Raw genomic sequence first — 12,589 nt, 5'->3', positions numbered from 1 at the left:
GCTAGGCTAGGCTACCACATATTACAGTCATTGTATTAAACTAAGCTAGGCTGAGTTCCAGCTAAGACATGGTCAGTTCCAGGAGGTGGTGCTCGGCCTGTTTTTAGTTGATACATCAGTCATGTAAAACCTGCCAGGGGCTGTTGTTATGGAATAGGTCAAACCAGACAAACCATCCCCCAATCACTACATAGAAAACAACTTCCTGCTTAACCGCTGTATCCAGGCAACAGAGCCTAGTGAAAAATACATTAGTCCCAAGACTTAAAAAAAAAAGCCCTTTGAAAAAGACCTCTATCATGACTGCCAGGGGTACTCCGTACAACTGAGACGGCCCACTTCTACAGCCCTACTTATTGTGTTTCCTTCTCCCTGGTAGTTTGATCATTGGTATTGATTGGATGGGAAGTACATTCACTTGGGGTAGTATTCATTAGTGTACACCATAGGGAAAAACATTTATTATTGGGACACATTTTTTGGTAGATCCCTGCCGTTTGGTTCCTAGTGAATACGAGACCCAGGCTCCACGCTCAGTAGACTTAAAAGTATTGGAAACATTTCAGATACAAAAAAAAATGAGTTGAATAATTCCTTATTCTAACATGTTTAGAAGCAAGACATTAACCACAGAAAAATAAGTTTATTCTCACAAAGAAACTTTATGTTTTCAAGTATTCCAAAACGGTTAAATAAGTACAGGGTGTGTTCACGTGATTTTTGTTGTTTTACATACTGGACATAAAAGCACTGCTCTGGTTTAAAGGTCTGTTTTAAGTGTTTTTCCCCCCCCACTAACCCAACGCAACACTAAAAAAATGTCTGCAAACGATTCACATTTCTTTCATTTTTTTGTTTGTTTGTTGTTATTGAATTTCATCAAATCAGAAATGTCGACAGCTGGCTATTGAACATAAGATCACACAGTAACACCTGGAACAGTACAGAATGGAGAGTGACCGGCATCCATACAGGGGGAGGAGGTACACGGTATAGCCAGGGTTGTGTTCATTAGGGCACACAACAGAAAATGTTTTGCAACAGAAAAAAAAAAAGTGACAATTTCTTATTGGACAAGTCCAGGGAGGCCCCTCCCCTTCTTGTACCTACATGAACACAACCCCTTGTTTATCACTGTGATTCGCTGCTTGCTGGTGATATGAACAGTACAGGACAACAGAAAGTGGAGGTAACATTCATCTCAGTTGATCCCTTGGGTTAAATCTGGCAGTTCAGTACTTCCACACTGAAAAGACTGGTTTCCCAGACAAGGATTAAAGACTAAAACAAACAAAAAAACACGGTCGATGGAGAATAGCTTGGTAGTTCCGAGGCTAGTCTGAATATGTCTGGGAAACCAGCCCTAAAATAACTCAAACAGAAAGACTATACAGAAAGACTGGGGGGGGGGGGGGGGGGGGGGGGAGTGTTCCCGTAGTTACAGTTACCGAGGGACGACCTACAGTTCTTCACCTTCTGATAATCATTTTTTTCTAAAAAACTAGGCCTTCGACAGATACACCCCCCCCCCCCCCCCTCCCAAGAGTTGTTTGTAAGGCACCTAATACTGTTTGTGAAAAATGACTATTTCGTTGGGGATAACATTTCGATGAAGTCGAAATTATGTGTTCATTATGTTTGATTTGGAGCTAAAGAAAAACAACAACTAAATACCCTGGTGAGTCTGAACTCGTTTTCCAGAACATGATTCAGTCTTCCTGTCACATGACTTCTGGTCTTCTTCGTGTTACTTCCTGATGACGCGTTTAAAAAAAAAAAAAAACAGCAGACAGCGTACACGCCATGTATTCATTTAACAGATTAGTGTTTAAAAACGTTAAACCTCTCGTGGCTAGACGGTATACAGCATGTGTTCTACGGAGGGCTAAAGTGGATGCCGGTTTTCGCTCCTCCACTTGTACTCGATTGATGACTCAAGGTCACCTAATTAGTAAGGAAACTCTTCTGACCTGGTTGTGGAGGTCTTAAAAGGAACAACCAACAAAAACAGCAGACACTTTGGCCCTCCGTGGAATGAGTTTGACACCCCTGGTATAACAGCAACGGTAAAAAATTCATCGTTGTACGTTGGAGTCGGGTAGAATATTAGCATTTCAGCTAACCCCAACCCTTTTCCTAACCTTTAACCTAATTCTCCTAACCTGCTAGGAAGTTAATTCTGTCCGTAGCCGTATACGATCTAGTCAAAACCCAATCAGAGGCTCCAGAAATCAGAAATGAAGCTTAAAAATTACCAAAACATTGGTCCATTTGTTGGCTTGTCAATGACCCATTACCCATCATGCTGTAAACAGTACTGTGTGAGCTTTAAACACATTTGGGATATTGCAGCCAGGGTCAACGTTCTCTTAGAGAATAACAAAAAAACACAGCCAGGAGGACAGGAGGAGCAGGGTTGGACTCAATTCCATTTCAATTCAGACAAGGAAGCAAACTGAGAGATTCCAATTCCAATTCGGAATTCCTGTTTGTTTCCGGAATTGGAACGGAGCTCAAGACCCTGATGAGCAGCTGATAGAACCCACTATGATTCCAGTGTGTTGGTGGGACTGAGTTCACTCATGAGTTGGAACGGTTATAGAAACCTGTCATTATTACTACAACTGAATGGATTGACCCCTATCAGAACGTTACTGGACCCATATCCCCATATCATATGGGTTTTTACAAAAACTCAATTTAAAAATAAAACAAAACAACAAAAAAAAAATAGTCTGGTTTGCCAACAGAGTTTAGAATTGCGTACTGTGAGACAAAATGTAAAATAAAAAAGTTCAATAAGTCTGTCTGTGGGACAGAGGATAGTCACCATAATATCTGTACACCTTCTACAATATTCATGTTCATTATGAATATTAAATCATGACAGAAGTGCATTCACTTTTCCATTTATACAAACATCTTCCTTCTGATTCGCGTAGTTTTCTTTTTTGTTGCAACTTTATAAGTTATTTTTTAATTTTTTAAATGACTGTACTTCTTTAAACATCATCAACACAACAGTTGATTAGTGAGTCAAGTGTTTTCTGTACATGTAAAAGGTGGAGTGATGGACTTGAGTCCCAAAATGGCACCCTATTCCCTACCTAGTGTACTGCTATTAACCACACACAAAAGTAGTGCACAGCATAGGGAACAGTTTGACATTTGGGACGCAATTATGAACTCCATTCAGAGAGCTTTATCAGGCGTTTAGCCTCAGAGACTGGTCTTCTCTCCTCCGGGATGAGATATCGATGTCTATTGAGTCTTTCCCCACGATGAGACGCAACCGCTTCGCTGGCGGGAGTGGAATGAAATCGTCCTCAAACTCATCGTCAAAGTAGTCATCCTCCTCCTCCTCCTCCTCATCATCATCAGACGAAGACTCATCTACCACAATGTTTTGTATCCTGTGCCCCACGTGGTTCCCACCGTTCCTGGCTTCCAGGCCGAAGGCCCCGCCACCCAGACCGCAGCCCTCCGTGTCCCCCCTGTTGTCGGTGTGCGTCTGGGCCCGTCCGTCGTCCTCCCTCTTCAGCTGGATCTTCAGCTTGGTGGAGCTGCTGGTGCTGTGGAGCCCGGGAGGCCCAAACCCGTTCAGCTTGGACACGTGGTAGGAGCTGCAGGAACTGCCCTTCTCCCTGTCCTGAGACGGGTCCTTCCTGAACATAATGCTGATCTTGGACGTTGATGAGGAGGAAGATGACGAAGAGGAGTTGACCGGGGGTTGGGCGGTAGGCTGCGGCGTCGTGGTGGTGCTGCTAGCCTGCTGCTGCGTGCTGATTGGCTCGCTGGGCTCGTTGGTCTTGCTGCTGCTGCTGTCTCTGCGCCGGCGGAGCGTCAGTTTGGGGATCCCTCCACTGTTCTCCAGGATCAGCTGGGCGTCGTAGCGCGTGATCCGCTGTTTCTTCTTCCCTTTGCTCTGCGCTCTGTCCCCCCTGTGACTCCGGTAACCTCCCTTCTCTTTATGCCGACGCCCTTTCTCCCTCCCCTTGTTCCTGTTCCTGTCCTCCCCCCGCTCCCTTCGGAGGGGCTCCCTCCCCTTGTTCCTGTTCCTGTCCTCCCCACGCTCCCTCCGGAGGGGCTCCCTCCCCTTGTCCCTGTCCCTGTCCTCCCTCCCCTTGTCCCTGTCCTCCCCCCGCTCCCTCCGGAGGGCCTCGCTCCCCCTGTAGTCCCAGTGGTGCTCTGGGACAGAGAGGCCCAGCAGCATCTTGTCGCAGTCTGCCGTGTCGGCAGTACTGTGGTGGTGACGGGGTTGTTGGGAGGACGCCACCGGGGCCACCGCTACCGGCGGGAACAGCTCGCCGTACGACGAGTCCTCGCACTTTATCGTCCGTTCGGGCCGGAGCTGGGTGAGCTGGCTGCGTCTGGTACATACCCCTCTGCTCGTGTAGCCAGCATCCAGACCTCCGCCCAGCTCCGAGCCCAACCCGTGACCCAGGTACTGCTCCAGGTCAGCAGGCTCAGTTTTAATCTCCACCCCTCCAGGGACGGTGCCGTGGCCCTCCAGGCCCCCGGGCTCCAGTTTAACCCCAGCTGACCCGGGTACAGCCTCCTGGACCTTTACCAGGGTCCTGGTGGACCTGCGAGTCCTGTAAGTGCAAGGCTGGTTCTGGCTGCCCTCGCGGACTGCCGGGGTGTTGTTCTCCTTGGCCGCATGGCGGGTCAGACACCCCCGCTGGCCCAGTGCTGTCTGGACTGGTCCCTGTGCATCCTTCTCCGTTTTCACCGACACGCCCGCCTTACACAGCGGCGACGTCCTCGGCTCCCGGAGACCCAGGCGACCAGGCCCGGCGGTACCCAGCACTTCCCCTCGGGCCACCGACGACGCTGCCGCCGCTTTGGGCTCCGAACCTCTGCCCCTGCTGCATCTACTGCGCAACCGGACCTTGGAGAGCGAAGGCCTGGCGGGTTTGGATCGCAGTCTCTTTGGTATCCTGCCAGTGTCTCTGTGACTTTGTTTAGAAGGTGAGGTAGAGGTTAGTGCTCTGGAAAGAGACGGTCTGCTTCGAGTTCTGGTTCTGCTGAACTTCATATTGGAGGAAGTCCTTTTCCTTCCAGCTGAGGGGGGTTGGGGGGGGGGAGAAGAGAGGGAAACTAAACATCAGATCAAATTGTGGTTTGTTTTATACATTTAAAATAAAATAAAAAAATCCACAAATTCAGCATAGAGAATTCTAACAATACAAGGGGAGGGGATCCACCTAAAACCACAAACTGAATGAACCCCCAAAAACCTCAGCCCTAATTTCAACCCTGGTGTCAACCTGTTCTTACACGTGTGTGTGTTTGGCATGTCCTGAGAGTCTATGTCGGTGTGGGAGCCCACGGAGTGGCTGTCGGAGTTCCTGCTGCCCTCTCCTCCTGCCTCCATCTTCTTCAGCCGGTTCAGGCGCTTGTCCGTCTCCCGTAACCCGTACGCGCTGTTGATCACCGGAGCCTCCGCCGGCAGCCCGGCCTTGGATTTGAACGCGCCAGTGAGACGTCTGTACAACAAACAAACAAACAAACGGACCAGTAAAGGTCACAACACAATGTGCCTTGGGTAAACACATTGTGTTCATATTCCTCCAGCCATATGAATAAACACTGCTTATTAAAAAAATGTTTTTATGTTTTATTGTGTATTAAATTGTGCCTCTACGTCACATTACCTCAAATGATGTACCCCCCCAAAAAAAAGGAGAGATGGAAAAACCAACAGATTTGTGTTGTTATTCAAAATCAACAGAAAATGGACGCCGAGACCATACATACCGTTCACACGTGTAGCATTCACAATATTCGTTGTTCTCCCCGAAGAATCCGTCGCCGTAGTAACAGGAGATCTCCTCTCCCGGTTCGATGTCCCTTAGCACCTTGACACAGGCCGTGTCACGACCCGTCGACACAAACTGGAACACACCAAGACACTCATTAACCACCTTCAGCCATCCAGATACACAACTACACTCATTAACCACCTTCAGCCATCTAGATACACAACTACACTCATTAACCACCTTCAGCCATCTAGATACACAACTACACTCATTAACCACCTTCAGCCATCTAGATACACAACTACACTCATTAACCACCTTCAGCCATCTAGATACACAACTACACTCATTAACCACCTTCAGCCATCTAGATACACAACTACACTCATTAACCACCTTCAGCCATCTAGATACACAACTACACTCATTAACCACCTTCAGCCATCTAGATACACAACTACACTCATTAACCACCTTCAGCCATCTAGATACACAACTACACTCATTACCACCTTCAGCCATCTAGATACACAACTACACTCATTACCACCTTCAGCCATCTAGATACACAACTACACTCATTAACCACCTTCAGCCATCTAGATACACAACTACACTCATTACCACCTTCAGCCATCTAGATACACAACTACACTCATTACCACCTTCAGCCATCTAGATACACAACTACACTCATTACCACCTTCAGCCATCTAGATACACAACTACACTCATTACCACCTTCTGCCATCTAGATACACAACTACACTCATTACCACCTTCAGCCATCTAGATACACAACTACACTCATTAACCACCTTCAGCCATCTAGATACACAACTACACTCATTACCACCTTCTGCCATCTAGATACACAACTACACTCATTAACCACCTTCAGCCATCTAGATACACAACTACACTCATTAACCACCTTCAGCCATCTGGATACACAACTACACTCATTAACCACCTTCAGCCATCTAGATACACAACTACACTCATTACCACCTTCAGCCATCTAGATACACAACTAAAACAGTTAGAGATTCATTACCACCTTCAGCCATCCAGATACACAACTAAAACAGTTAGACACCAGGGACAGTATTTACAACGAGTCTCTGAGAATACGTGCTGATCTAGGATCTGTTTAGCCTTTTAGATAACTACTGTTACTCTGTTTATTATCATCTATACAGTCACTTTACCCCTACCTACACTGATGTTACTGTCTGTTTATTATCTATATATAGTCACTTTACCCCTACCTACACTGATGTTACTGTCTGTTTATTATCTATATATAGTCACTTTACCCCTACCTACACTGATGTTACTGTCTGTTTATTATCTATATATAGTCACTTTACCCCTACCTACACTGATGTTACTGTTTATTATCTATATATAGTCACTTTACCCCTACCTACACTGATGTTACTGTCTGTTTATTATCTATATATAGTCACTTTACCCCTACCTACACTGATGTTACTGTTTATTATCTATATATAGTCACTTTTACCCCTACCTACACTGATGTTACTGTTTATTATCTATATATAGTCACTTTACCCCTACCTACACTGACGTTACTGTTTATTATCTATATATAGTCACTTTACCCCTACCTACACTGATGTTACTGTTTATTATCTATATATAGTCACTTTACCCCTACCTACATGTACAAATGACCTCGACTAGCCTGTACCCTCCGCACACTGAATTGGTGCCCATGTATATAGCCTTGTTATTGTTGTTGTTTCTTTAGTTTATTGTTGGTTAAGGGCTTATAATAAGCATTTAACGGTAAGGTCTACGTTGTATTCAGCACATATGACAAAATACAATTTGATGAATACGATTATATGGAGGGGACGGACATGATCCTAAAATCAGCACTCTATAAATATGGACCCTGAGGTAACCTTTAATCACAGGTGGGTAGCAGAATCCCAACACTGAAGGGAACCATTCAAAGCAAAGAAAATTATTAAAAACTTTTAAAGAAGTGAACATTTTCAGTCACAACTTTAAGGTGTTTTTTGTTGTCACCAAGAAAGAAAAAATATATTATTATTTGCAATGTAATAATTTATTGTCTGTGTGTGAACCACCCTCTTTCTGCCATCTTAATCAATACACCAAGTGTATTGTGTTAACCTCATTCCACGCCAAGGGTAGCAGCCTATTGTATTGAGCCCTGGGGGCTTCGTCACTCTCACCAAGGGTAGCAGCCTATTGTATTGAGCCCTGGGCTTCGTCACTCTCACCAAGGGTAGCAGCCTATTGTATTGAGCCCTGGGGGCTTCGTCACTCTCACCAAGGGTAGCAGCCTATTGTATTGAGCCCTGGGGGCTTCGTCACTCTCACCAAGGGTAGCAGCCTATTGTATTGAGCCCTGGGCTTCGTCACTCTCACCAAGGGTAGCAGTCTATTGTATTGAGCCCTGGGCTTCGTCACTCTCACCAAGGGTAGCAGCCTATTGTATTGAGCCCTGGGGGCTTCGTCACTCTCACCAAGGGTAGCAGCCTATTGTATTGAACCCTGGGCTTCGTCAATCTCACCAAGGGTAGCAGCCTATTGTATTGAGCCCTGGGGGCTTCGTCACTCTCACCAAGGGTAGCAGCCTATTGTATTGAGCCCTGGGGGCTTCGTCACTCTCACCAAGGGTAGCAGTCTATTGTATTGAGCCCTGGGCTTCATCACTCTCACCAAGGGTAGCAGCCTATTGTATTGAGCCCTGGGCGCTTCGTCACTCTCACCAAGGGTAGCAGCCTATTGTATTGAGCCCTGGGCTTCGTCACTCTCACCAAGGGTAGCAGCCTATTGTATTGAGCCCTGGGGGCGTCATCACTCTCACCAAGGTTAGCAGCCTATTGTATTGAGCCCTGGGGGCTTCGTCACTCTCACCAAGGGTAGCAGCCTATTGTATTGAGCCCTGGGGGCGTCATCACTCTCACCAAGGGTAGCAGCCTATTGTATTGAGCCCTGGGGGCTTCGTCACTCTCACCAAGGGTAGCAGCCTATTGTATTGAGCCCTGGGCTTCGTCACTCTCACCAAGGGTAGCAGCCTATTGTATTGAGCCCTGGGGGCTTCGTCACTCTCACCAAGGGTAGCAGCCTATTGTATTGAGCCCTGGGCTTCGTCACTCTCACCAAGGGTAGCAGCCTATTGTATTGAGCTCTGGGGGCGTCATCACTCTCACCAAGGGTAGCAGCCTATTGTATTGAGCCCTGGGCTTCGTCACAATCACCAAGGGTAGCAGCCTATTGTATTGAGCCCTGGGGTTCATCACTCTCACCAAGGTTAGCAGCCTATTGTATTGAGCCCTGGGGGCGTCACTCTCACCAAGGGTAGCAGCCTATTGTATTGAGCCCTGGGCTTCGTCACTCTCACCAAGGGTAGCAGCCTATTGTATTGAGCCCTGGGCTTCGTCACTCTCACCAAGGGTAGCAGCCTATTGTATTGAGCCCTGGGCTTCGTCACTCTCACCAAGGGTAGCAGCTTATTGTATTGAGCCCTGGGCTTCGTCACTCTCACCAAGGGTAGCAGCTTATTGTATTGAGCCCTGGGCTTCGTCACTCTCACCAAGGGTAGCAGCCTATTGTATTGAGCCCTGGGCTTGGTCACACTCACCAAGGGTAGCAGCCTATTGTATTGAGCCCTGGGCTTCGTCACACTCACCAAGGGTAGCAGCCTATTGTATTGAGCCCTGGGCTTGGTCACACTCACCAAGGGTAGCAGCCTATTGTATTGAGCCCTGGGCTTGGTCACACTCACCAAGGGTAGCAGCCTATTGTATTGAGCCCTGGGCTTGGTCACACTCACCAAGGGTAGCAGTCTATTGTATTGAGCCCTGGGCTTGGTCACTCTCACCAAGGGTAGCAGCCTATTGTATTGAGCCCTGGGCTTGGTCACACTCACCAAGGGTAGCAGTCTATTGTATTGAGCCCTGGGCTTGGTCACTCTCACCAAGGGTAGCAGACTATTGTATTGAGCCCTGGGCTTCATCACTCTCACCAAGGGTAGCAGCCTATTGTATTGAGCCCTGGGCTTCGTCACTCTCACCAAGGGTAGCAGCCTATTGTATTGAGCCCTGGGCTTCATCACTCTCACCAAGGGTAGCAGCCTATTGTATTGAGCCCTGGGCTTGGTCACACTCACCAAGGGTAGCAGTCTATTGTATTGAGCCCTGGGCTTTGTCACACTCACCAAGGGTAGCAGCCTATTGTATTGAGCCCTGGGCTTCGTCACACTCACCAAGGGTAGCAGCCTATTGTATTGAGCCCTGGGCTTCATCACTCTCACCAAGGGTAGCAGCTTATTGTATTGAGCCCTGGGCTTTGTCACACTCACCAAGGGTAGCAGCCTATTGTATTGAGCCCTGGGCTTCGTCACACTCACCAAGGGTAGCAGCCTATTGTATTGAGCCCTGGGCTTCATCACTCTCACCAAGGGTAGCAGCCTATTGTATTGAGCCCTGGGGGCTTCGTCACACTCACCAAGGGTAGCAGCCTATTGTATTGAGCCCTGGGCTTCATCACTCTCACCAAGGGTAGCAGCTTATTGTATTGAGCCCTGGGCTTCATCACTCTCACCAAGGGTAGCAGCTTATTGTATTGAGCCCTGGGCTTCATCACTCTCACCAAGGGTAGCAGCTTATTGTATTGAGCCCTGGGCTTGGTCACTCTCACCAAGGTTAGCAGCCTATTGTATTGAGCCCTGGGCTTGGTCACACTCACCAAGGGTAGCAGCCTATTGTATTGAGCCCTGGGCTTGGTCACTCTCACCAAGGTTAGCAGCCTATTGTATTGAGCCCTGGGCTTGGTCACACTCACCAAGGGTAGCAGCCTATTGTATTGAGCCCTGGGCTTCATCACTCTCACCAAGGGTAGCAGCTTATTGTATTGAGCCCTGGGCTTGGTCACTCTCACCAAGGTTAGCAGCCTATTGTATTGAGCCCTGGGCGCTTCGTCACTCTCACCAAGGGTAGCAGCCTATTGTATTGAGCCCTGGGCTTGGTCACACTCACCAAGGGTAGCAGCCTATTGTATTGAGCCCTGGGCTTCGTCACTCTCACCAAGGGTAGCAGTCTATTGTATTGAGCCCTGGGCTTGGTCACTCTCACCAAGGGTAGCAGACTATTGTATTGAGCCCTGGGCTTCATCACTCTCACCAAGGGTAGCAGCCTATTGTATTGAGCCCTGGGCTTCGTCACTCTCACCAAGGGTAGCAGCCTATTGTATTGAACCCTGGGCTTCGTCACTCTCACCAAGGGTAGCAGCCTATTGTATTGAGCCCTGGGCTTCGTCACTCTCACCAAGGGTAGCAGCCTATTGTATTGAGCCCTGGGCTTGGTCACACTCACCAAGGGTAGCAGCCTATTGTATTGAGCCCTGGGCTTCATCACTCTCACCAAGGGTAGCAGCCTATTGTATTGAGCCCTGGGCGCTTCGTCACTCTCACCAAGGGTAGCAGCCTATTGTATTGAGCCCTGGGCTTGGTCACACTCACCAAGGGTAGCAGCCTATTGTATTGAGCCCTGGGCTTCGTCACTCTCACCAAGGGTAGCAGCCTATTGTATTGAGCCCTGGGCTTGGTCACACTCACCAAGGGTAGCAGCCTATTGTATTGAGCCCTGGGGGCTTCGTCACTCTCACCAAGGGTAGCAGCCTATTGTATTGAGCCCTGGGCTTCGTCACTCTCACCAAGGGTAGCAGCCTATTGTATTGAGCCCTGGGCTTGGTCACACTCACCAAGGGTAGCAGCCTATTGTATTGAGCCCTGGGCTTCGTCACTCTCACCAAGGGTAGCAGCTTATTGTATTGAGCCCTGGGCTTCGTCACTCTCACCAAGGTTAGCAGCCTATTGTATTGAGCCCTGGGCTTGGTCACACTCACCAAGGGTAGCAGCCTATTGTATTGAGCCCTGGGCTTGGTCACACTCACCAAGGGTAGCAGCCTATTGTATTGAGCCCTGGGCTTGGTCACACTCACCAAGGGTAGCAGCCTATTGTATTGAGCCCTGGGCTTGGTCACACTCACCAAGGGTAGCAGCCTATTGTATTGAGCCCTGGGCTTGGTCACACTCACCAAGGGTAGCAGTCTATTGTATTGAGCCCTGGGCTTGGTCACACTCACCAAGGGTAGCAGCCTATTGCATTGAGCCCTGGGCTTCGTCACACTCACCTTGCAATTTGGCCGGCAATCTGAAAAAACAAAGCAACACAGAAGATTAGGATCCTAGTTTCCTCACAGAGAGAGACTGCAGCATAACTTCAATTGTTCTTCTGGAACACTTGACAAAGGACCCGCCCCAAACGGCACCCTAGTACTTATTTAGTGCACTACTTTAGACCAGGGTCTGATATTAAACACCTATTATCTGTTTCCGTGTTGGAGACGGACCCAAACATCCCATTGTAACTGTCCAGAATAAATCTGTCCATTGTAACTACCCAGAATACAGCTATCGGTAAACTCTATTTGGGAGTGCTGGCTGTATTTTTTCATGTAAGTCGGTTTACTTGTTATATTGTGATTCATTTAAAATGTGGTGTAGTAATTTATACCGGTAAGTGAATGATATTGGTATTGGTATTTCCAATGACAACCTGTACGGTGTTGGCAGTGGAGACTGTCGTACCGTGATTGATGAAGGCTGCAGGCCCCAGCCACAGCTGAGCACAGTTCTTGCGTGTCGAGTACATGACGCTGAAGTCATTCTCCCCGTGACGCAGCAGCATGTTCTCCTCGCTCTCCGACAGCTCGGCGATGCAGCCCACCAAGTACTCAATCTTATCGTTCCTTTTCCT

At 48.0% G+C, this 12,589-nt stretch overlaps 1 protein-coding gene across 6 annotated transcripts in view; it reads right to left on the bottom strand.

Annotated features, from left to right (window-relative positions):
- Positions 1–628: 628 nt before the first annotated feature.
- LOC110526840 (histone-lysine N-methyltransferase KMT5B) overlaps positions 629–12,589 on the bottom strand; it is a 28,186-nt gene continuing 16,225 nt past the window's right edge. For 5 of the 6 annotated variants that reach the window (XM_036981629.1, XM_036981628.1, XM_036981630.1 and 2 more), the window contains 5 exons: positions 12,421–12,587; positions 11,964–11,983; positions 5,761–5,897; positions 5,281–5,489; positions 629–5,064 (listed from right to left, as the gene is read on the bottom strand). In XM_036981629.1, coding sequence (XP_036837524.1) covers positions 3,206–5,064; positions 5,281–5,489; positions 5,761–5,897; positions 11,964–11,983; positions 12,421–12,587 — 2,392 coding nt within the window. In that variant the 3' untranslated portion in view covers positions 629–3,205. The remainder of the gene's footprint in view (positions 5,065–5,280; positions 5,490–5,760; positions 5,898–11,963; positions 11,984–12,420; positions 12,588–12,589) is intronic. The other variant, XM_036981631.1, reaches the window with a different exon arrangement.

This window comes from Oncorhynchus mykiss, chromosome 6 (genome assembly GCF_013265735.2).
Source record: "Oncorhynchus mykiss isolate Arlee chromosome 6, USDA_OmykA_1.1, whole genome shotgun sequence".
NCBI lineage: Eukaryota > Metazoa > Chordata > Actinopteri > Salmoniformes > Salmonidae > Oncorhynchus > Oncorhynchus mykiss.
This window is presented reverse-complemented; position numbering and strand designations above follow the sequence as displayed.